At 40.8% G+C, this 23,662-nt stretch overlaps 2 protein-coding genes across 4 annotated transcripts in view; one reads left to right on the top strand and one right to left on the bottom strand.

Annotated features, from left to right (window-relative positions):
• Positions 1-199: 199 nt before the first annotated feature.
• On the bottom strand, positions 200-4,959 carry ckap4 (cytoskeleton associated protein 4). Its single transcript, XM_074698375.1, has 2 exons — positions 4,325-4,959; positions 200-2,279 (listed from the first exon to the last, which is right to left on the bottom strand). The coding sequence occupies exons 1-2, from the start codon at positions 4,643-4,645 to the stop codon at positions 1,065-1,067; spliced, it is 1,536 nt and encodes a 511-aa protein (XP_074554476.1). The 5' UTR covers positions 4,646-4,959; the 3' UTR covers positions 200-1,064.
• A 2,567-nt stretch (positions 4,960-7,526) lies between these two features.
• bltp3b (bridge-like lipid transfer protein family member 3B) overlaps positions 7,527-23,662 on the top strand; it is a 39,256-nt gene continuing 23,120 nt past the window's right edge. For all 3 annotated transcript variants that reach the window (XM_074697938.1, XM_074697939.1, XM_074697940.1), the window contains exons 1-3: positions 7,527-7,907; positions 21,628-21,790; positions 23,118-23,156. In XM_074697938.1, the coding sequence (XP_074554039.1) occupies positions 7,864-7,907; positions 21,628-21,790; positions 23,118-23,156 (246 nt within the window). In that variant the 5' untranslated portion in view covers positions 7,527-7,863. The remainder of the gene's footprint in view (positions 7,908-21,627; positions 21,791-23,117; positions 23,157-23,662) is intronic.

Genomic DNA, 23,662 nt, shown 5'->3' on the forward strand with positions numbered 1-23,662 from the left:
TTGTTTTTATCAGTCAGTATCCTAACTTTTAACCTATTAAATATTGTGTTGTGTTTGAAATGTGACTCCTCAAACATCTCTTTCGCAAAATGTGAATGTAATTATAAAGCCATATATCACCCATTGTGTAACAGCTAAAGCAAAACAAAGCAACAAATCACACTGCAACTCCAATAATAAATTCCCACACAGTTCAGGGTCAACAAGAGTTTTATTCTCATTAAAAAAAAACAAAGTGAGTAAAAAAAGGAGTGCTCAACTAGAGCCTGTTATTGCATTTGGTGTGTTCAAGAACAGCATTTCAAACACAAAAAAAAATTAGAAAAACTACAGTGCAGAGTGAGATTGAATTCACAGATCAGCAGTCCAGCTCTGACTCACCTCCTCTTTTGCTACTAAAATGTGCAACATCAACCATCAAGTTTGAGATAAAATCTTCATGAAAACAGAGAAAAGTGAGGTACACACTATGCTAACGGCGGCCATTTTGCTTGACGTGATGCTTGGGTAAGTGGAAATTTCACTGCTTCAAACATTAACTTAAAAAAACACAGCCCTACTTTTCAAGATGAAACTGCATATCTGTTACCCCACCATTTTCATAAACGGCTAGTGTTAGCATCCTGCTACTTCCTGTTGAAACCTTTTGCAAGAAATCTATGCTTTCTTTCCTTATTGTGTAGTGCTAACAGTGGTGTTTTCAAATAGCTTTTTTCTAGTTCTCCATAGTTTGGAAGCAGCTAAATGCTAGCCGTTAACTAGCGAGTAGCTCGTTTGTAGCTATACAAAGAAGACCCAACACATTGAAGGCTAACACTTTGCCGTTTTTTGTATTCTTTGTCTTTTAATGCTGCTGTAACCTGAAATTTGAACAAAGGCTGCAAACTGTCCAGTCTTTTCAATTCCTGGCCGATACCCTGAAACAAAAAGTACAAAATTGTAACAGCTCTGAGCTCCCTGTTTGAGTAAATGTCCGCCATGATAAAACCGACCAATCGGCTCTCTTTGGTAATCATTACTGTTCATGTTTTGGTTTCTTGACGTCACACCTCTGGTTTAGATCCCTACTTTCCCTTCTTGGCCTGGGTTTTGGATAAACCTGCTAGTGTCTCTGTGGTGCTCTGAAGAGATTTCTGTAGCGCAGCAATTGCTTGATCGTGGCCTTCTAGCTTGGCCGCTTTAGCTTCCAAACTGGCCACCATGGTAGTCAAGCTCTGCAGCTGCTCTGGTTTGACTTTGCCGCTGTCCTCCAGAGCGACAATTCTCTTCTCAAGGTCGCTCACCTGTCCGCTCACACTTGGGTCCTGGGAAGTTTGCTTGTTCTGTTCATCACTTAGAGCAGCTACGCTGGACTTGACCTCCACCAAACTGTTCTGCAATGACTCCTTCTCCTGCTCCAGGCTGGATTTGACTTTCTCCAGTGCTTGTCCCTGTGCAGTCAGAGTGCTTTCATGACTGTCATATTTGCTGAGAAGTGATTCCATTCTTGTGCTAATGTCAGATACTGATGCTACAAGTGAATCTCCACTCTGCTCTGCTGCTTTGACTCGGACTTCCAAGTCATCTGTCGTTTTCTTGACCTGAGCAGCATTTTCGCTCGCCTCCTTCTCTACTTTACGGACAGCATCAACCACCTGCTCCACACTGCTCTCCAGGACCTCACTTTTGTCTTTCAGAGTCTGCACTTCGGCCTCTGCCGTGGACAAAGACAGCCTCAGACTCCCAACGTGCTCTTGTGTCACAGACCTGACTGATTCTACTTCCTGAGACAGAGAGCCGATTTCTGTGTTACGAGTTTGCAGCTCATCCCTGACTGCACCGATCTGCTGCCTGAGAGAATCTGCTGCTGCGTCTGAAGCCTCTGAGGCAGTTTTGATTTCAGCTACAGCAGTGACGATGGCAGAAAGCTCCTGCTTGATGAGTGAGGGGTCCTCCATGCCACCCAGACGGGCCTTGAGGTCTGCCAGCTGGCTCTGTGCTGAGCCCTGAGCCTCCGTGAATTCAGTGATGCTGGCTTTGATGGACTGACTCACCTCGGCCAGTCGCTCCTCTACAGTTTTCTCCAGAGATGAGAAGTCACGCTCTCTGGCCTCCTTCACCTCACTGATCCCATCAGAGAGATCCCTGAGTAGATTGTTCTGGAGCTTCTGAAGGGCCTCCTCCACTCTCCTTGTCTCTACCTCGCCCCTCTTCATCCGGGAGACAGCGCCTTCTAGCTCTACCCGTGTGATGCCGAGTGATGACTCCAGGCCGTCCACGACACTTTGTAGAGACTCAACCTGTATGACAAGACAGCAAATGACTCAACTTTAGGGTGCAATTTTGAATCAACCAACTTAACTTCTAAACTTTTATTATATCATCGCAAGAGTTGTTCTTTCAAGATGGATAGAATCAAGTAAACGCACAATTTTCCCGCTATACAGGTAGAGGCATAAGCAATCAATCACAGACAACATTTGAGTCAGATCACAAAGTAGATCACAGATAAACATCCCTAGATCTTTTTCTAAAGGAAACAGAACAAAGGAAAATAGACACTTAAAGCATCTCTTATGGCTAGTTTTTTAAATCTATTTTGAGTCAGGAAATTTTAGCTAAGCTATGCTTCTATTAGATTTAAGTAACGAGCAACCATCACTGGCACTGTTAAGAGTGTTGGGATGGGTAACTATGACATCTGAAACGATACGGTACCGATGCCTGGTGCCTGGCAATCAGTACCGGTACTCAACAGTACCAGTTTTCTGTACTTTTTTGTGTTTATGTAGTAAAAAAATTTCAATTTGTTTAATTATATATATATATATATATTTTTTTTTTCAATTGAACATATTAATTCTTCAATATATAACCCTGCAATGCTGTGTTCATGTCCAGCATGGAAAATTGCCGACTCTTCCACTCCCTCACAGTAACAAGGATGCATTTAGGTACCTAAACATGGTACCTTTTGGTTTTATGTGAAGTAAGTACCCATCCCTAACCAGGTTGTTACCTTTTCAGAGTTAAGCTAACCCTGGCCAAGGTATATTTCTCTTAAACAAATATAGCTAACATTAGCTCAATTGGTCAACTAGCCAAAATAGTGGCTACTAATTTTATCCACCAGTGGCTGTCGAATCAATTGAGTTTTTTTCAAACTAGTAGGTTTTTTTTATGTATCACTACTTTGATAATGAGTTTTTTTTGTTGTAAAAAAAATAGCACATGTCAATTCTACCATGATGTAAAGCTTGACAAATTTAGCTAGCAGACCAGACACTTAGCTATAGCATATCTAGCTCCACTTCAATAACAGATTACAAATATAATGCCACACCCTCTTCAGCAGTTCAGTGAACTCATGCTAGCTATTATGAAAAGTTCTTTAAGTGAGTTATTAAAGTAAAGTCATGTTGGTGCCAATGATTAGCTTGTCTTTGCACATCATTTACACATTTTCTATTGAAAATAAAATATGTAGGGTAAAATATATTAAGTTGGTTGTAATATTTGAAAAGTTATTGGAAAATCATGTTTGAATGATCATTCAAAGCTGTAATTTCAAGTTTGAATGTGACACAAGAGGACTAATTTAACAAAGTTATAGGTTGCTTCTATACATTTGCATAAGTAGAGGTGAGTCATCACTACTTGAGTGGAGGTATAGCAAAGCAGTTATCCTACATCCTGAGAGCAAGTTTGACCATTTACATGAAGTTTATTGATTTAAATATGTTAAGGACACACAGAAAAAGGGAAGTCAGGTTGAGATTGATTATTTGGTTTTAAGTGACCATCACTGAGCAGAGTAACCGTTTGCAAATAAAGAACTTAAACTACTCTTTTTCTTCAAAGGGAAATAATATTTACCTTTTTCATTACAGTCGATGTGTGTAAGTAAATAATAGTTTAGGACAGTGCAAACTAATCCTTGCCTGCCTTATCAGAACACTCAGGTAAACTCAATCACTCAAGTTTTCTCAAACAAAAGGAGATGCTTTAATTTAAAAAGCTGTGACTTAAGTATGCATAAAAATCTCCTTTAGTGTTATGGATGTTTGCTGTGTGAAAAAGCAAAGAAAGGTCTTGAATTTTATCTTGAGGGTCCACCAAACCTGCCCAACCCCCCACAGGAGGGCACAACCACAGAACACTACAAGAACTGTATGTATGCAGGGTTATGTAATATAACAAAACAAAGTGATACACAGGTTGCATCTATACAAAAAGAAGTATTTTTGCCTCACTCAGAGGTTTGCAGAAGAAAGTTTGTGATGACAATGTCAATCATCAAGCCTTACATGCATCCCCCCATTGATTCTCATCATTTTACACCTACCTGTTGAACCACACTCTCCATTTTGCTGCTCAGCTCTGCGCTCCGTCGTGCACTCTCTTCATGTTTTGCGCTCGTCTCCCTGACCTCCTCCACCACTTGTTGTAAATAAAAAGCAGCAAACCCTGCAGCTCCTATCAGTGCTAAATAAAACACAGTGGTGAAGACGAGCCCTATGCAACTCCCTGACCGTGGCCCCTGGGGTACGGGGCCACTCACCCCGTTACTGGCGCTGCTCTTCGGGCTTTTCTTCGACACATCCTCAGGACTGGATGCGGAGCTCTTCTCGCTCGAGCTGTTCTTGTTGCGGTTTTTCGCAGTCATGGTGAATGAGAGCTCGCTGATGTGTTTGTGATGAGAGGGGCAGAGAGTGAGTGAGGGCTGCTGCTGCTGTTTTCTTGCAGTCGTGGATGGAGAAGGTTTGCAGTCCAGGCCCCCTAGCCGGACCGGCAGCGTATCAGGGAGCGCGTCGTGTCTTTCCACGGGGGCTTTTCGCGCTGAGGTATGCGGATGGGGGCTGTCCCATGTAAAACTTCGTGCTTAGTGAGGGTCCACTTTAAATGACCAGGAAATGGCTTAATGGATGCAACTTTTGAAACTTTGATAACTTTTATTTCACGCAATAAGTCAAACTCATCATTGGACTTTGCACGAAACAAAACTGGAGTTTCTTGTGCGTCAAGGGTTCCGAGAACTTTTGCGCATTTAAAAAACAACGTGAAATCCTAATATAAATAAGCGGAAGGGGGAAATGTAATAGTGAAGCAGAGAGAGAAACATGATTTTATATATAAATGAAAAAAAAAAAAAACTTAAATGAACAATTACAACAAGGAAGGGGGCAAAACTTGCACCTAACTTGCAGCATTGACAAAAGTCTCTCACTGTCTTTTTTACTGATTCAAAACTAGTGTTTTCATTTTGTCCAGCCGGTAACAGATGGCGTGACACTTCCAGAAAAACTGATGCAAACTGTGTGCAAGCGGTTTATACCGGCTTAGATCGGCGCAGGGAGGGGCTGCTTATTCTTCTTCTTCTTCTTCTTCTCCATCTTGCTCCTCCTTTCATACGTGGCAGCAAAGTCTTCACAGCCCCGCAGGCAACAGTTAAAGACCAGTTCTACTTCTCCACGTGGAGAAACATCACAACCACAGCATCTGTAGTGACGATTGAATACAGCGTTAAAGTCGTTAAACAACAGTTTCAACTCTAAAAGAGGGATTTATCTTAATATATCATATTTAAAGCCTGATCCTGTTTATCAATTATACATTTTATTGATGCTATAATTGACGTTGCCATGATCTAGTATTCCATACATTAAGATACTGTATGTCGTCATTACGTCCCCTGACGTGTTTAGGGAAATGATGCATTTTCATGAATTTATGCTAAATCTTGACACTGTGTCAAAATGAATAGAAGTTGTCAGGCAAATCCTATTTTCAAGATTTTTTAAAATCATTTACATATATATTTATTAATTTTAAGTTATATTATTTATCTTTTTTTTCCCCCTTTTTTAACCTTGTGGAAACGCGCTTTCATAATATTCTCGCTGAAAAAAGGAAGACTAACAGAAATCCCTCTAAGAAAAGGAGTACTTGCCTTTAAAAAATAAATAAGAAAATAAGAAAATAATAATAATAATAATAATAATAATAATTAATAATAATAATAATAATAATAATAATAATAATAATAATAATAATAATAATACATGGTGGCAACGAGCTTCCATACTCTTTAAATAAAAAGAAATCCTTCTCTTTCTTTTTTCTCCTTTAACTTCTTTGTTTGAACACTAGAGGTCACTAAAGCAGGGTTTTATAGTGAGAGCAATCTGATGACACCTTGATGCCAAATACAGTAAACATTTTGCACTATGTCAAAACAATAAACTTAATGTCTAAATATAAAAAAGTTTGTATCAAAAAGCAACTGTAAAGTAATTTGAATGATTTAATATTAAAGTTAACAGTTTGTCTATCTATTGTTTTTTTTATTTTCTAAATGGGATTGTAAAGGGGCAACCCGTATCCTACAAGATGTAATGAGCCATATAATGGGGATTAAATCTCACTTGAGGGTTTTCAAATAACCAATTTTTTAAAAATATATATACAAAATAGTGGTTTGAGTACAAATAAACAGTTAAAACGGACTCAGTAAATGTGCAGGCATCACAATTGCTGTTGTGGTGCAGCACCTCTGTTTATAAAAAACACTAACAATTCTGGAGTCTTCAAAGTTAACTATTGTCATGGATTGTTTGTTGCTGAGCTGCTCAACAATATGTAGTCTTCATTGCCATAATTTTTGATTGCATATTTTCAATAGATGACAACACAGGAGTAAAGGCAAGACAGTGTAGCACCAGGGCTCTTCTACTATGGAGCCACACTGTTGTAATAACTGCAGAACACTGTTTGGCATTTTGTTGCTAAAATATGGAAGGTCATTAAGTCAGGTTATGGACAGTGTTTATACATGATTTTGAGCCAATGCAGTGATTTCAATTACAAGCATGTCCATTTTCAAATGTAGGGATCAAATGTGGATTTCTACCATCAAGTACTGGTTTTCAGCTTGATTTGTTTCATGTTGTGATTGATATTATGTGGGTGGTGAAATCTCCATACTCTCTTCAGTTTTATGCTGAGGTAATTTCTAAAGTCTGTGAATTATTTGCTCACTCAGTCTCTGACAAAATGGTAAACTTGTTCCATCTTTTGTGTTTTGTTGTCACTGCTGTCCAAACTATACCCTGACTTTAAATTTACTTTGACTATACATCTTTAATCGAGCAGTTAAAATTCTATACGTTTCCTTTGCAATTTTTTTAACTAATCAAAGGGTTTGGAGAATTTTAAAACCATAAAAGTCTGTTTAAATTCATATTTTTCACTGTATTGTAGTTTTTGTTCTCCATTACTACTTCATGACTCCCCAGGGGGGCGCTGCTGTCAATAAAATTGCACTTTGGGTTGTAGGGCTGTTTGTACTGTGAAGATAATCCGATATAGTTGTGTATTACTTTGTGACTGTCTTGAAATTAACAAATTGTAGCATGTTACCCATGCCATACGCAATTAATCACATAGCCAATCTAGAGACCCTAAGGACTACTATCGCTAAGTAAATTTTTGTCGTAAAAATTCCCAGCAGACCCTGAACGCACCATGACGCTCCGCCTAGACGCCGTGACAACAGACGCTGCTGGTCGGACGGGCCGTCCAGGTGTACGGGGAGAGATATCGCAGAGGTCTGGACCGTTTTGAAGCCTCATCATATCTGCATGAAATGGCCTAACGTGATATGCTTTGTCTACGAGTCCGTATGACCCTCGGACGTGTGAAATGCCGTCACCCCGCCCAACCGCTGCCTCATCTCCGTGGGAATGAAGCGGGAACACGGTTAAGATGAAGACTGACATAGGGGATAGAATTTGAGCTGTGTGTTTATACCTCGAGAGGGAGAAGCTAGCGACTGGGCTAGCCTACTAACCCGGACTAACCCTCGGATATCCCAAACGTGCGGACATGGCTGGGCTCATCAAGAAGCAGATCCTGAAGCATCTCTCCAGGTCAGTGTCTAGCATCGTTAGCAGACACAGGCTGGGACAGGGAGCGGAGAGGACGACGGAGCTGTCAAATAGACAGTTAGCTTTCACCAAATACCAATTTAATGTGTACCACCCACAGTGTGTTATTCACTTGACATGAGTGTTATCGTCTTTGCTTTGTGTTCGTTAAGTTAGATCATATTGTTAACACTGTCTGTCAGGCTGTCAGTTGATGTAACCCCACTGACCTGAGACGTGGCTAGCCGGCTAGCTGGCTAACAGCGGGTTAGCTGGTGAGGGCTAATCCCTGAGTACTCGTCTCAGCAGGTTGGACGAGTCGAGTGGGTGAGCCAGATTGTTTGAAACAACAATCTCAGCCTCCCCCTCAAGCCAAAGCAAACGTAATGTCACTATAAGCTGGTAAAAAGACTGGGTGCAACATAGATGATATAACTTAGGGGTAAATGGACTTTAATTTGACAAGAATACCTGGATAATTGTAAATGTGGTGCGTAGGCTTGCAGTGTCATGCGCAAAGACATACCCGAAGAGATCAGGTTTGTTTACTCTGCTATAAACTATGTGGTGTCTGTGACTCTTTGCCCTTCTTTAAAACAAACAACCAACAAAGCTATCAAACTAAGAATAAACAAACCTGGCACTGAAAGTCAAGCAGTAAGCTATTAAAGAGATGTGAGCCCAAAGATATGGAAGCCCTAAGTGGACATGCATCAATACAATATATTTACTGCATTCTCTTAAAATAATGAGTTTATTTCAACTATTCTCTCAAAATAAGACCTCAACTTATCCCTCGAGTTATCTGGAGACAAAAAAGTGTGTTTCCCTTTTTCGTATTAATTAACTTATTCTTAACAATAGACACCCCACCTCCCCCCTTCATGTAACAAGGTGTAGCTATTATATAGGAAAGCAACATTATCGCAAAATAAGGTAATGTCTCTATCAGATTTTTTTTTACCCTGATCTAATTTTTCTGATCTGAAACATGGTTTGACACTTGATCACACTCTGCCACATGTTGTGATCAGTTTATGCTAGCTTATGTGAATTATCGAGAAGAAATTGTCTTAAATCGATACAAATTAACTTAAAAATGCCTAGATCAAAAGCTGAGATTGGGATCAGAACGTCAAGAAGAATAAAAATAAAATACTTTGAGCCCTCAAGGAAACAAGTGGAAAAACTTTTTAATAAAATGAAATAAAACCATGGATGTATGTCAGCTTAGGGCTTCCGTACATAGAATGCCTAAGCTTGATAAACTTACAGTTGGGTAACAACACACCATATGAATATTCTCAGCAACACTGTCTTTTCTTGGAAACAGATGATTCTAATTTTTCTCCATGATGTGCTTAATGAAGCTACCACTTGCTCTGTGAAGCTCCATTTATTTTTACGTCTTGCTGTTAAGGGCAGCCTTCTTTGCATGCATTATTTATTCTTTCCACTGGACCTCAAGAGACTTTCAATGGACTACTTCCTTGTTTTGTTCCAGGGGGAACTGTGTTACGCTTACGCACTAACCTGGTAGCGACATATCTATCCATCACGTAGGAGAGTATAATAATGAGACGTGGACAGCAGAGGGTCTATGAACGACAGCTGTCTCTGTGAAAGCTCATCAGTTTGTAGGTGGACTGGTTTGTGGGATGATGAAGCACAAAGCTGACTCTGCTCACCGTTTTGTGATTAATAGTTAGTCATAAAAACTTTATTTTGCTCAGGATTGCATTGTCCTTTCACACTCTTACACAACACAGCAGCTTCAATTTGTCTGCTGCCTGTGATCAGCGTGCCCTTCCTCGTCCTGGTGTGTGTGTGTGTGTGTGTGTGTGTGTGTGTGTGTGTGTGTGTGTGTGTGTGTGTGTGTGTGTGTGTGTGTGTGTGTGCGCGTGCGTCTCTTTGTAGATGACTGTGCATGCCCCCAGCAGCATTAGCATCAACACTGATAGGAAATGACTTGAGGAATTGTGATGTCATCTGCCTTTTTGGATCAGTATCTGATCATCTGCTCATCTGATTGGTGCAGAAGCTGACTTGCCAGCCTATCAGGCGCTATGATAAGCAGTGATGTCATACTGATAGTGCTGACGTCTGGTGGCGTATAGGTTGCACTTTCAGCTATATTCCACACGCACTCATCTCGTGCTTACACAGCTACAGGTGATGTTTAGGGTGTCAACATGTCAACCCAGCCTCTGTAGCAGAGGACACACTGCTGCTGCTCAGTGTGTGTTTGTGTGTGTGTGTCTGGTATCCTCACAGTTCATTGACTCAGAAATCTGCAGTAGATGTTCCTCTTCTTGCAGAGACAAGTGCACTGAGGCATGCATGACATATTAAGCTAGTAGAGAGGGCCTTTTTGTGCACAAGAAGGATCATTGTGTTTGGCTGTCCAACAGCAAAGATGAGTCAACAGAGCTGATTGGTCGTCACGTTTATGTCCAGTTTAATTCCTTAACGTGACTCAGTGCTGTAGATTGAACTCAGGTAGCCCCTTGGGGTGATTTGAAGATGAGGAGTGTTTGTCTGGTTTAGATCATCGACAGGACCATGGCTCACAGCCAGACAGAGCTCCCATTACACACACACACACACACACACACACACACACACACACACACACACACACACACACACACACACACACACACACACACACACACACACACACACACACACACAGGTGGACACAGACGTGGCTTGACACAGTGAGGTTACATTCTGCCTACTTTGTTCACTCACAGAGAGAGATTTCACAGGATGGTGTGAGGTTGGGCTGAGCCGCAGAGCACAAACATTGAGCTGAGAGATTCTCTTTCAAACATCCGTAGCTGGTATCATGACGGGTAGGGATGGGTACCTAATGAGGTACTTTTATAGGTACCAACCGACTTCTGTCTATAGTACCGAGTACCAATCCACATAAAATTGAAAGATACCATGTTTAGGTACCTAAATGCATCCTTGTGACTGTAAGGGAGTGGAAGAGTAGGTGATTCAATGCTGGACACAAACACAGCATTGCAAGGTTCAATATTGAAGAAGAAATATATTAAACTGAAAAACTTTGAGATTTTATTATAATTTGACATTTTTACCAGGTAAACAAAAAAAGTACCGAAAATTGGTACCGCTGAGTACCGATACTGATTGCCAGGTACTGAGCATCGGTACTGTATTGCTTTGAATGTGAGAGGTACCCACCCCTAATAAGGGGAACATGAGGACTTGTGATGAGCGCCTTTTTAAATCCATCTTTCAATTAGATTTCCAAAAATGGTAAAGACAACGTTCCAAAGCTCAGGAGACACTTTTGGTTGTCTTAATTTGCCTGACATAGAGTTAATAAATAAAATATGTAATAATTACAATTTTCACACCACAGGATGCAACATTTACACTTAAAGGGCCAGATGCCACATACGAGGAAGGGCAGAAAAGTAGTAGCCTGACTAGCAAGGAGTTATGCTATAGCGATGGAATTTGGCATTAAATTCAATATTTTCTGACACTTGCAACATGGTTTACTTTCAGATTAACTGACGCTGATGAAGTATTTGAAGACTTTCAAAAGTAGAACCAGAGACATTTTGAGAATATGGATAAAATTTGGCACTGTGGTATGTTATCAGATATCTGTAGAAAAAGGGGTTAACCTCCAAGGACATGAACGCAACATGGTTGCTACTTGCTCCAGCTTTATCAACTGTGAAAAAGTGGGCAGCTGGATTCAAGAGGGGTAGGGAGAGCCCTGAAGATGACCCCAAGGTTCGGACGTCCTGCCACAGCAACAACCTCTCCAAAAAAAACATCAATCAAAAAATAAACAATGCCGCAAGTGTCAGAAAATGATGAATTTAATGTATGTCAAGTTTCATCTCTATGGCACAAATCCTTCCTAGTCAGGCTATGAAGTTTTCAGCCCACTCTTGTATCATGTGTTTTATCCCTTCAAATGATGAAAATGTGTTTACGAAGCAATAATTGGATGAAGACAATCCATCAAGAAACGTCAGTTGCCCTTAAATTCCATTCAGTCTGATCTTGCTAGAGCTTGTTTTTAATAGTGTCGCCTTTACACCCTCTATCGATGGCACATGAGCCCTCTAAACGTACCTCTTATAGTGAAAAGACCTTCACCTTTGTCCTACAAAGTTAATATGTACTAATTAATGTCACAAGTCCCGCCCAACACAGGAATGTCCTCTGTCAGAGGTGGACAGGACCGAAGATACTTTAAGTCCTTGAGAGATGTCTGCTTCCAGAAAAACTCTGAACTTGAACCATCCCCCTTAGTAAGAACTCATGACCCGAGAGATTAGCTTTATTGTCAGGCTGGTATGCAGGGTCCATTTTGTGGTTTAGCTGGAAAGTTGGATGACAGAGCCATGGTATTCTTACTTTCCTAATTTGTAACATTTAAATCAAGGAGTTTGTTTGCATCCATTCATGGGGAGTATGTTGTGTTTGACAGATGATGTTGCTTTATAGCAAACATCCTGTAATTGGAACCAGATTTAAAGGGTGTTTACCAAAATATTTAACAAGCAAGTGATTATTTCCTGAAAACTTTTAAAAAATTCTTTTCAAGTCAAGTTTTTATTTTTTATTTTTAATAGGGATGACCCAAAGTAGCTACTAGTATGTGGGCAAAAAATGTAAATTCTAGACTTACCGACATAAGCCTAGAATGGACATTATGTTCTATGGAAACACCGGCAAGGCGAAATTGTTCCTTATCGAAACTTCAGAAATATTGCTTTTATTTTGCAAAAAAAGTATAACGGAAACGCAGTTAGAGTCTGCAAACAAACAGTGTCATATTGCCTCCATAAGCACGGCTAACGCTAACAGAGCTAGCACCACCAGAGAGGAGCAGAGGGGCATTTGTGAGACACTGAACACTGAGATTTTTTGGTCATACCTAAAGAGACTTCTGGGACCTCTGTGAATATTGGCGTTTACTTGGAAGTTACACCCTTATGATTTCATCCTTTAATTGGTCGAGAATGTTACAGACCCATGACTTCAGGGAGACTGTTTTATTCTGAGGCGGCTGAGGTCGAGCAGCGAGGATCATAACCCAGCACTACAAATGCAACCTCCATTGTGTGCACTTACTTCTCCACCAGTCTTTACTCCTCGCTGTGGTGTGGGAGACGAGTCCATCTCGATCCTACTTCCACTCTCCACCCTGCAGTAGCTGCGTAATGATGCACCACAGCGATGAACTCCACTCATCCCAGAGTTTCTGCTCACTGCTGGTGGGAAGGCTATTACGGCATGAGTCATGACTGAGTGCCTGGCTGTGGGTGTCTCATCAATGTGGAGCTGTGAAACACTTCTCTGTCTGTTTTTCTGTGTGTGTGTGAGTGTGATGGAGGGCGACATTTGCTCAGGGTCCCTCCAGGCCCCGACGTCCTCTGCTGCCGTGTCGCAGAGGTCTCAGATTGTTTTCTCCTTCACTCCGACCTTTTGACTGTCTCCTCTGGGTCATGAATATTCCAGGACTCCGGTCTGCCAGTAGAAACTCCTCACTTTCGGCAGGTTGCCTGTTGGTGTTGTTGGATTGTTGCTCCCATTGACGTGTGTGGAGGTGGTTTTTGGAGGAGTTTAGATGTTTTTTTCTGGTGTGTGCAGGTTTTCTAGACCAGATATAACTCAAGTTCCAGTAATACGTGCTCCCAGATTATGCAGTCTTTCATAACATGTTTTTGTTTCAATATGTCAAATAGCTTCTCAAGTCTAAAAATCCATCAAGTCCTATGCGCCTTAACGTCCTTAAAAGGAAACTTTTAAACCCTTCGTCTCACTTTTCAATTTCCAGTTTCATGACTCAGTGAATTTTTGCTCCGCAGTGCCCTCACACCACCCAGCTGCTGAGATCCAAAGGAGAAATAAATCCGTTAAATCTCAGATGAAATCCCCGAATTCATTTTTTAGAGATCAACTGACTGAAGATATTCCACGTTTTGGTTGAAACAAGCCTGACATCGAAGTGTGGAAATCAGGAACTCTCGATCACATCACGTATTTGTAGCTGTGCAGCAAAGAAAAAAGGTGCGCTTTGAGCTCGGCTCTCAAAAAGTTGTGACATCTCAAGTGAGGAAGTGGTTGTTTTTCCCGCAGATAAGAACCTACAACTGAAAGATGCTGTAACCTTGGAGCACCTGAACGCTCTCATGGCACAAAAACCAATCCCATACGAAACAACAAAACTTTAAAACGAGTTAAAAGAGGAAGAAGCAGAAGTTCAGTGGAGTAGCTGAAGCATGAGTTGTTCCTGGGAAGTTAAAAACAGTCTAAATTTGTTTAAGGCTTGCAGTTGAAGAAAGTAGCATCCCAGCACAGAGCTGATTTGTTAACCAAATTTAAAGAGCGAAGGAAGACACCTCAAATAGAAGCTCATTTAAAGCTCCTGTGAGGAGGAAATAAGACAACTTGAAATACACACTGATGCCTCTATATGACCCAGAAAAGCAAACTAGACCAAAATGACAAGATGAAAATTTGTGTTCTTTGTTAATGTTGTTGCTTCTCTGCAAAAATTCAGATCAATTAACTTGTCAGAAAGTAAAAGAATAGTATTTTTTGTCAAAAAACACAACTTTAACCAATTAAAGAAGGCCCTGATATTGTGAATGAGGTTAGCCTTCAAGCAAGTGGACTGGAATCAGACCCAACCTTTGACCTCTTTCCTGCATGTCACTCCCAACTCTTGCCAAGTTTCCTACTTAATAAAAAGTATTTTTGGCCTCACAAGAGTCATAAATCATGCCAGGAAAGCTCACCTTTCCTTCTTTCAGGAACCAATTGAATTTTTTCGCTTGCCCAAATAGTAGAAGAGTTACGGTATTTTAAAGAGCCCTAAAATAAGAAGCTTTCATCAGTAATTGCCCGTGATTGGAACATTGTTGCACATGGGTTCCAAAGCAGAACCAGACTACCCTAGAAAATGCGCAAAAGCTTGTTTTCTCTTCTTTAAAGAGCACCTTGAATTTTTTCGTTGGCCCAAGTTGTTGAGGAGTTACGGTAATTGAAAGAGCATTGTGAAACAGTAGTGACAAAACTCTTGATGGCTTTTAAAGAGTTTAAGGCACAAATGGAGCAAGAAAAAACTGCTTTGATGAAAACAAAAAAAGAAAGATGAACAGCTTTGTCCACAGGGGGCGCCAAAATCAACACAAACTGAAAACTCCTTACAGGAACTTTATGTTTCTCATGCTTTTTTTTAGCTAAAGTTGAGTCTATGCAATCAGTCAGTTAAAACAATAGGCAAAATTGGCAGACATCATTGGCCTTTAATTCGATGTGCTTCACACGTAGATGTGCTTCACACATAGATGTGCTTTTTATTTTTAGGCTGTGTTGTTTTATAGTTTCCAGTTGATTTAGCAGCACGCCCACACTGCAGGCAGTCTGCCTCCAAACACCGCAGTGCTGCTGTCCTCAACGGGAGAGCAGCTGAGGAGAGAAAGCCAGTGAAAGTCCTTGAAAGCATCAATATTCGGTCACTTTTGATGATATTTGAGATGCTAAGAAGTTTATAAAACGAAATAAATGAGCTGCACTCACAGGGCGTCACTTTGTGCTTTAGTGTGAGATTTTCCCTGAGCAGAGTTGTCAGGCTTTATTTCTTCTGTGTATCAGCCTCATTACACCCTCCTGCCGACACTGAATGAGCTCGTGAAGGATTTAAAGCCTGATTTAAAAGTCACATTCTCCGTTTTTTTGTTTTTTTTTTTGTTGTCGAGCCAAGTCTGCTGCTTGGTCAAATGAGCAGAAGCAGGAAAGCCTCATTCTCACCCCCCCAGAGGAGCTCTGTTTCCAGTTTCTTTCATCTTAAGACGCTACTTTTTCTTCATTCTTCATTCTTTCTGTGCGTTGCTAAAACAAGCCAGTTGTCCAGCGTGAGTCAGTTGTGCCTGCTTTCTTCAGCCCGGCTCTCCTTTTCGTGGCACTGATGTCATCAGAGTGTGCCACAAATGCAGCGTCAGAGCAGGAAAAAGCTGACAGTCTCATCGCCTTAGCCTTTTTCCATTTCCGGAGGTGGTTTTTAGAAGAAGCTAAAAGATCAGATTACATTCCCAGACTTCTGGAAGTCAATTTTTATGGTTTTAATAATGGATTCAAATTGGTTGAAACTACCTCACCCGCCTGGAGCTCGTCCTAATCTCCTGTGGGCCTGGATTTGGTCCGGTGATCTCCACACTGCTGACTGGAATAAAGGCTGAAGAGATGAAAGGAAAACAAAAAAATGAGTGTGTGAACTCAATCCCCTCTTACTCCTGGAACCCCCGTGTTTGTAATGTAGCTTATTTAGCCTTGATGTTTGAATAGCTGACGAGCAGCGTATAGTTTGATCACTGTGTTTATTTATTTATGGCTTTAGAGGAAGGAAGGAGGAAGCAAGAAGTAACCCAGGGGAGACATAAGGAGTGAGAGGAGCTAGCTGGCTAGCTTGGTGATACTTGATCAGGAGCAGGGATGAATATTTCACTGGGCACACGGCGAGAAAAACACTCCTGTGACTGTGTTTTTCAGCTTCTTGGTGTGTTGGTGCTGATTAAAGCACCTGTCGCTGATATATCACCTTAGCTATAAGTGTGAGAAGGTGTTTCGTGTCTTATTCTTTATTTCCCCCTGCTTGGAGTTTCTGTTGGTGATGCCTGCCACTCCTGAATAATTCACACACATGTTTGAATTGGAGGAGAATCTGCCAGGAGAAGGTGTTGATGGGAAATAAGTAAGAATTGGACAGACTGAATCAGTCAAGGCGTGGGCAGTTGGATCACATATAACAGACGGATTCAGTCCGTGAACACCTTGCTGTTTCTCCTCAATCTTGACAATCAAAACGTGGACTGTGAAAACAAAGGCTTGTCGGAGAAGAACAATATTCGGTTACTGAGTGACTCCATAATGACACATCACTAGTATGCGATATTTGACATGAAACTTACTGCACAAAATCGCAACCGTCCAGCACAACTTTGAAGTGGTTCACTCCACTTTCCTGGATCCTCTTTCCTGTACAGTCTAAAGGAAAACATTGTACAATTTTCTCCACTAACGTATTAAATACCTTTAATAACTTTGCAGCTCAAATATTACACTATAAAATCATCAACTAGAAAAGTACTCAGAGAGCGCAACTCTTTAGTCCTACTTTAATGTTATACTCCCTTTCAGCAGACTGTCTGTTACAATTTGGTGTTAGTCGCAGGTTTGTACGATAATTTGTTACCTGACAGTGTTGAAAATTATGATGACCTAGTACATATTTCATATTCTGGATCTTAGTGTCCAGAATATTGCCAGGATCTGGATTATACTTTTACATCTGTCAGAAATTATGGTGACCTTGTCTTGTATTGTTTACCAAAGCAATCCAAACATTTATCGTAGAGTTATATACACATATGGTGAAAACGGCCCTATCTCACAATGATAAAGAATTCTTTAAAAAAGTCCTGGATCCAGATCACCTCCAGAATCTAATCACTTCTTCTTTATCCCATGTTGAACATTTCCTGAAAATTTCATCAAGATCCGTTGCTTACTTTTTGACTTATGTTGCTCACAGACAAACGGACGGACAAACTCTCCCAAAAACATCACCTCCTTAGCGGAGGCAAATATGTTACAACCAGAGCTATCAAACAATTTTTACAATTTTGTGCCTCTGGAAAGGATTGGAAACCACACATAAGTAAAGATATCGCAGGTTGGAGCAGAACTTGGTTGTCCATTAGAGGACTACAATCCTTGTACATGGGGCGCATGCCTTAACCATTAGGCCAACCAGCTTTCCAGCTTTGTAAGGCCCATGATGTTTATTGTTTTGGGGATGAATGACTTCTAAAACACATTTTTGGTTACAAAAGGGACACCATAGCACTTCCCTAAGCCCAAAGACTCAGCAGAATTAGCTTTGTGCTAAGTTGAGTTGAGACAGATGTTTTTGTGGTTTTCCCACTATATTATCAATCATAAATAAAATCCTAGAGAGTTTGTTTTTACTCCTACAGTTAAAGTGACCATGCCAGGCAAGAAAGTGGAAGATTAAGACACTCAGTTGTAGATTTGGACACCAAGGCCTCTGGGATTTCTAAAGGACATAAAGTCGCTGAGAGCATTCCAAAGAAGCTAAGCAGGCAGCCCAAAACTGTGCCAAGATATTTAGTTTGCATCCCATGTACAGAGGCTGTAGCCTACCATAGCAATTGCTGGTTTGACTCCCTGCCACGACTCTTCACTGCATGTCCACCACTGCTCTTTGTTTCCTATCTCTCTTCAGCTGACCTATGAATTAAAGCCCAAAAAGTGCCCCAAAATTAGCATAAAAATTAAAATCAATAGCAGTGACCTGTGTGTTTTAGAGGTCATCTCTTTTACTGTAACTTAAACATAATAAATTGGCTGAAATAATTCATTATGATACAGATTTTTAAAAGTTTGAACATGAAGTGTTAAAGAAATGCTAACTTGTACCACTGTAAAAGGGATGCTAATTAAATAAGAGTGAATATCAGTGCTGCTTTCCACTAAATACATGGTCTTCCACAGTAGCTGTAAACATCTGTTGGTCTTCATTATTTCACAACATCCCCTCAAGAAGTGCTCTGCAGGCTTTATGATGCAGTTACTTGCTAACACTAGCCTAATTGGGTGAGCCTGTATGCTTAGCTTGTGGTGGTCGCTCAAACTTTAAGTAATTTTGTGATTTTTTTCACTTCTGTTGTACACAAAGTGCATGTCACTTCTAGCGATGCTGTTTGTTCTGTCACAGTAGTTGTGGGTAGCAGAAAGACACTGCAGCCCCTTTATTAAGGTGTGTGGTAAGGGACAAATAGCATGCAATTGAGAAAAATGTAAAGAGCATCACTACATTTTGCAACATTTCACAAGAAGCAGTGGTTAGGAGAAACATTTCATGAGCAGGCTGAAACGTGTTCCAGACTCTGCTGCAACTGAGCTGTGTTTGCGAGGAGAGATGCACAGAGACAAACAAGACTACTCTGTCTGTCTGAAACCTCCCGTTGTGATTAGCCATATAAATCAGCAATTTTTTATAAATTTCAGGACAGAGTTCCTGAAAAATTCTGGAAATTGTCAGGCTTGTGTGTCTGTGAATAAAGACGTAAGATAAGGAGCCACAAACAAACATTTGGAAAGCTGAGACCTGTAACACACTGTTATAGCAGGAGGGAGCTCCTGATCTCAGCTTTCAAGATCTTGCATCAGTTTTCTTGTGAGTGTATGCCATTGTTTATACCCCTAAGTAGGCTACACATTGTTCTAGTATCACTGCTGAAAATCAGATCTCAGATTACCACTAATGCCCAGAGATTTTGACTAATTTCCCAGCACTTTAATGAGTTAATACACTGAGGACTGCGTCCAAGTTAGCCTCTGTGAGTACTGTGCGTTAGCTGTGTTACTCTGAGCTTTGATCCGGCCCTATTTACAGATAACGTTCTGTTAAGTGTACGTCAGATTAGCTTGGTAACGAGATTAAGCCTGCCTGTGCTGGACTGGATGGTGTGTTTAAAAGTGAGTGAGTCTGCAGTGTTTTTTACACCTCTGTGAAATCAATGCTCTCCAAGTTTTTCAGGAATTCTGCTCTGCTGAGAAACACAGGTCAATAAAGCGCGAGGCCCCTCTGCTAATGGATAACTAATAACCAAACTGTGAAAAGACTCAGGTCATTGACATTGAGTTTGTGTGTGTAAGTCTGTTTACTAAAGGTAAAGAGTGAAAAGACTAAACACACAGAATCACTACAACATACAGAGACGCCGAGGTTATGTCAATATTGAATTATGGCTTGAATAAGAATAGAAGGCAGTTGCTACATTTAGCATGGTTTGATCCATTCATTAACTGCATCAGATTGTTTTGTGCAGATATCTGGGCAGAACCTAGTTTGGACCTAATCTGGACGTCTTGTCCGAACCCAATTCAAATGTTATTCCGATGTCTAGTCTGAACCATAGACTGTAAAAAAAAATGGACGTCCGCTTGCTCGGCTCGAAGTGAGGTTTCCACAAAAACTGCTCCCCCTGGTGACTGGCTGCACTATAGGTTGAAAAATCTGGCTTTCCAGCCATTCCAGATGGGCTGTGGTCAAACTTTAAAAAATTAATACTCCTCGTAGAAATGTTTCTCACGTCCGATTGCTGTGGTGATTTGAAGATATCATTTGGCTGTCTTGTATCCAAGTTCTCTTTTTTTCTGAAAAGTTTTGTTTTCATTATTTGTACGAGGTTAAAAATGAGGCTTTATGTAACGTTTAACGATGATTGACAGCTGCCGTTCTCGTGTGTTTTTTTCTGGGGGCTGTAAAATATGTCGGGAGGTAGAGTCAAGAAGTGATTAGAGTCGCCAAAGAAAAATAATTATTATTTTTGTCACCCAGCTCAACTCAGATTCTCCCAGAATCCCTCATCGTCTCTACTGCACAGACTGGCTGCACAACTGCTGCCAATGGCTGCGCCTGTGACGGGGGTATTTTGGCTTCAAAACCCTGCAATGATAAATGGCGGAGGCACGCTGTCCACTCTATATACAGTCTATGGTCTGAACCCAATCTGAACCTAATTTGGACGTCCGGTCTGTCTTGCGTGTTCAGTGTTGCAAGCTGCATACAATGGTTTTGTTGTCTTTATTTCACAAACTGATTGCTCTCTAGTCTACTGCTTTCAGTGGTTATTAGTGTAGAATATGAAACTTTTTAAAGTTAGAATCATAGCATGGGAAGGCTCTGTCTCTGTTGGGAGCAGGTGAGTAGCCGTGTTACTACCGTAAACTTGAGAAGTATTTGAAAAAATAATCAGTTGGAACAAGACTTGAAATAGGCCACGCCCCCTATCATTGGGGTTGGAAAATTAGGTGGTAAATCAAGCCTGATATTGACTAAAGTGTGGCCAACTTTACAGCTCCTGTGGAAAGCTTGCTTGCTTGTGTTGATTCTGGCGCCCCCTGTACTCAGAGAAGCAAAACTGCTTTCTTTTCTGATCAAACCAAAACTCTCACCTTGTTGGAGCAAGTTTTTGCTGTTGTAAATTTAAAAAATGGCTGTTTCCAAATGACACCTAACCCCTGACAATGGTTATGGATGTAAAAATTTACCTTAAAGAAAACATCTTTTTTTTTCTGATGGTCTTGTTTACTTTTTAGAGTCAAATCTAAATATAGCTGGACTTTTCAGTCTTGTCTTAAAAAAAAAAAAAAAAAAAACTCCTGACAGGAGCTTTAAGGTCAAACTATGGTAACAAAGAAAAGCAGTCGATGAAAATGCTCAGGCTGAATGTAGTCATACATTTCCATCCTTGTTGCTAAGGAAAGTAGATGTCAGCAGAAGTTTCTAACAGTAAATTACAGGCTTTTTTTGAGTCTGCTATTAAGAGGATGCAAGTTTGGGTTTTAAGTATGACTTATTCAAAACGCAGTGGTTTGTACTGGGTAAAAAATGACCCTTGTATAAACAATGCTGCCAGTTATGCATGGAAGCTCGATTTTAAAACATGAAATACAAAAACTAATGAGTGTGTTTTGATTTGGAAAGCAGCCCCTCTATTCTCATCCCGAACACAAAGCAACAGTCGGGGGTTTGTTCGGCCGGCCTGTCACTCTGCCAGGAGCCTGTTTCTATAAATATCCCCAGGCTCATAGCTGCATTTTGTGTCCTTCCATCTGTGTCTTGTAGGTTTGCTAAAAATCTGTCCCCAGACAAGATCAACCTGAGCACGCTGAAGGGGGAGGGCCAGCTGACCAACCTGGAGCTGGACGAGGAGGTTCTCCAGAGCCTGCTAGACCTGCCCACGTGGCTCGCCATCAACCGCGTGGGCTGCAACAAGGCCGCTATCAGGGTGAGACACACTGTGATGTGGACGCTTTGTCTTATTTAAGCAAAAAATCTCATCTGCCCATGAGGCTAATATTAGCCTGTTAGCATGGCTTAGCATAGAGGCTGGAGCAGCTATCCTGGCTAACATGTTACAGTAACTGGTTATTACCCTGCCACTTTAGCAGCTGCTAAAAGACAAATTTCTTTACTTTCTGATAGAGTCAGGCTCATTCTTTTCGATCCTTTCAACTCACACAGATATGATAACAGAGGTAAAAATCACAAAACATTCTCAAAAAATATCACTATGTCGTCCTGAAAATGATGTATAAAACTGTTTTGGATTGTTTTATCCTCTTATATTGAACATAAAGTACAAAAACGCAGTGTTTATCTTCTAAACTTGTACCAAAGAGCTAATGCATGGTTACAAAAATAAAGTAGAATCCTATTTTACATGACTCATAATGAATTGCTCAGACTCTGGCAGTCGTCAGATGGCCCTGATGTGTAAGAGCAGCCTCAGACACACCCTGGGAACAGTTAATGGAGCAGCTTCGTGACTGGACTTTTATACCATCCAAGGTCCATGTTCCACCTCCTCTCTTCCTCCTCCACCTCCTTGATTTTCTCTTCCGTCTTCCTCTTCGGTGGTCTTTCATCCTTCATTCCAACCCTTCCTGTATTGCTCCTATACAATCTTCAGACATTATTTACTTTGTGTCATTGACTGCATGTGTCACACTGCGGTATAATACCTGTATTGTTACAGTAAGTGTGTGTGATTTCTCAGGCTCTGGCTTTGAGCCTGTTGCAGTGTTTAAAGTCTGGTGACAACTGTTAAAAAAGAGAACAGAGATTTGTATCTCACTTCCTCTCATGGTGGATCCCCATCTCTGCTGCAGAGAAGCCAAACTGCCTCTTCTAGCCAACCTATTTACATAAAGAAAAGTTGCTTTATTGATTTCCCACAAGATCAAATGCCCGCTTTGATGACTCAAACTGTGACAGGCCTGAGCTCCACAGAAAAAAGGTGAATTAGATACTCCTTAATTTAATCATGTTTGTGAATCCTGAACACTTCATGTTCGATGATGTCTCAAAGATTGGCTGGCTTTCGAGGACAAAAACTGCAAGTGACCCGAAGCATTTAATTTCTTCAGTCATTCAATGCACACTTGAATCAAAAAGCCACACGTTAAGATTTAACTGAGCTGACATATCAGCTGCCTCGCTTGTTTGTGATGTAGTTATCAGAGTTCGGTTTCCTTTTGAACAATCAGGTAGACTTTTTATTAGTGGGGATATTGTGAAGCTGTGAAGCTAAGCTGCTATCTTTTCATTCACAGATACCATGGACCAAATTGAAGACTCACCCAATCTCTTTGGTAAGTTTGAACAACCACACCGTCTAATCACATTTTGCACAACTAATACCAAAAGATGCCACAATCTTTTTTTTAGTCTTCAGCAATATCATCCAGTTTAAGTGTTACAGAGAGTTAATGAACAGAGCAAAGCACGCGCCAGACAACTGTTAGATCTAAACTGATTTCAAAATTGTCAGACACCACAAGCATGAAGACAATTCAGACCGACTTCTGGCATTACACTCTGTGGATCACTCCGTAAGACTGCTGCAGCACACACTTAAAGTTTTGGGTTAAGGCCATGTCCACGTGTAGCTGGGTATTTGGGGATATATTTTTATACGTTTATGCTCTTCATCCACACAAAACCTCAGCTTTGCGTCACCAAAAAGGATGTTTTCTAAAAACTCTAGTCAAAGTGTAGATTTTGGAAAACTTTGGTTTCAAAACCAACAAGGAGGGGATATTCGTTTGTTGTGGAAATACCTGGCTATGTGTGGAAGATTCCATGGATATGATGATTC

This window comes from Halichoeres trimaculatus, unplaced genomic scaffold, assembly GCF_033239565.1.
Source record: "Halichoeres trimaculatus isolate MK-OKI-2021-1 unplaced genomic scaffold, fHalTri1.1 fHalTri1_scaffold_21, whole genome shotgun sequence".
Classification (NCBI taxonomy): Eukaryota; Metazoa; Chordata; class Actinopteri; order Labriformes; family Labridae; genus Halichoeres; species Halichoeres trimaculatus.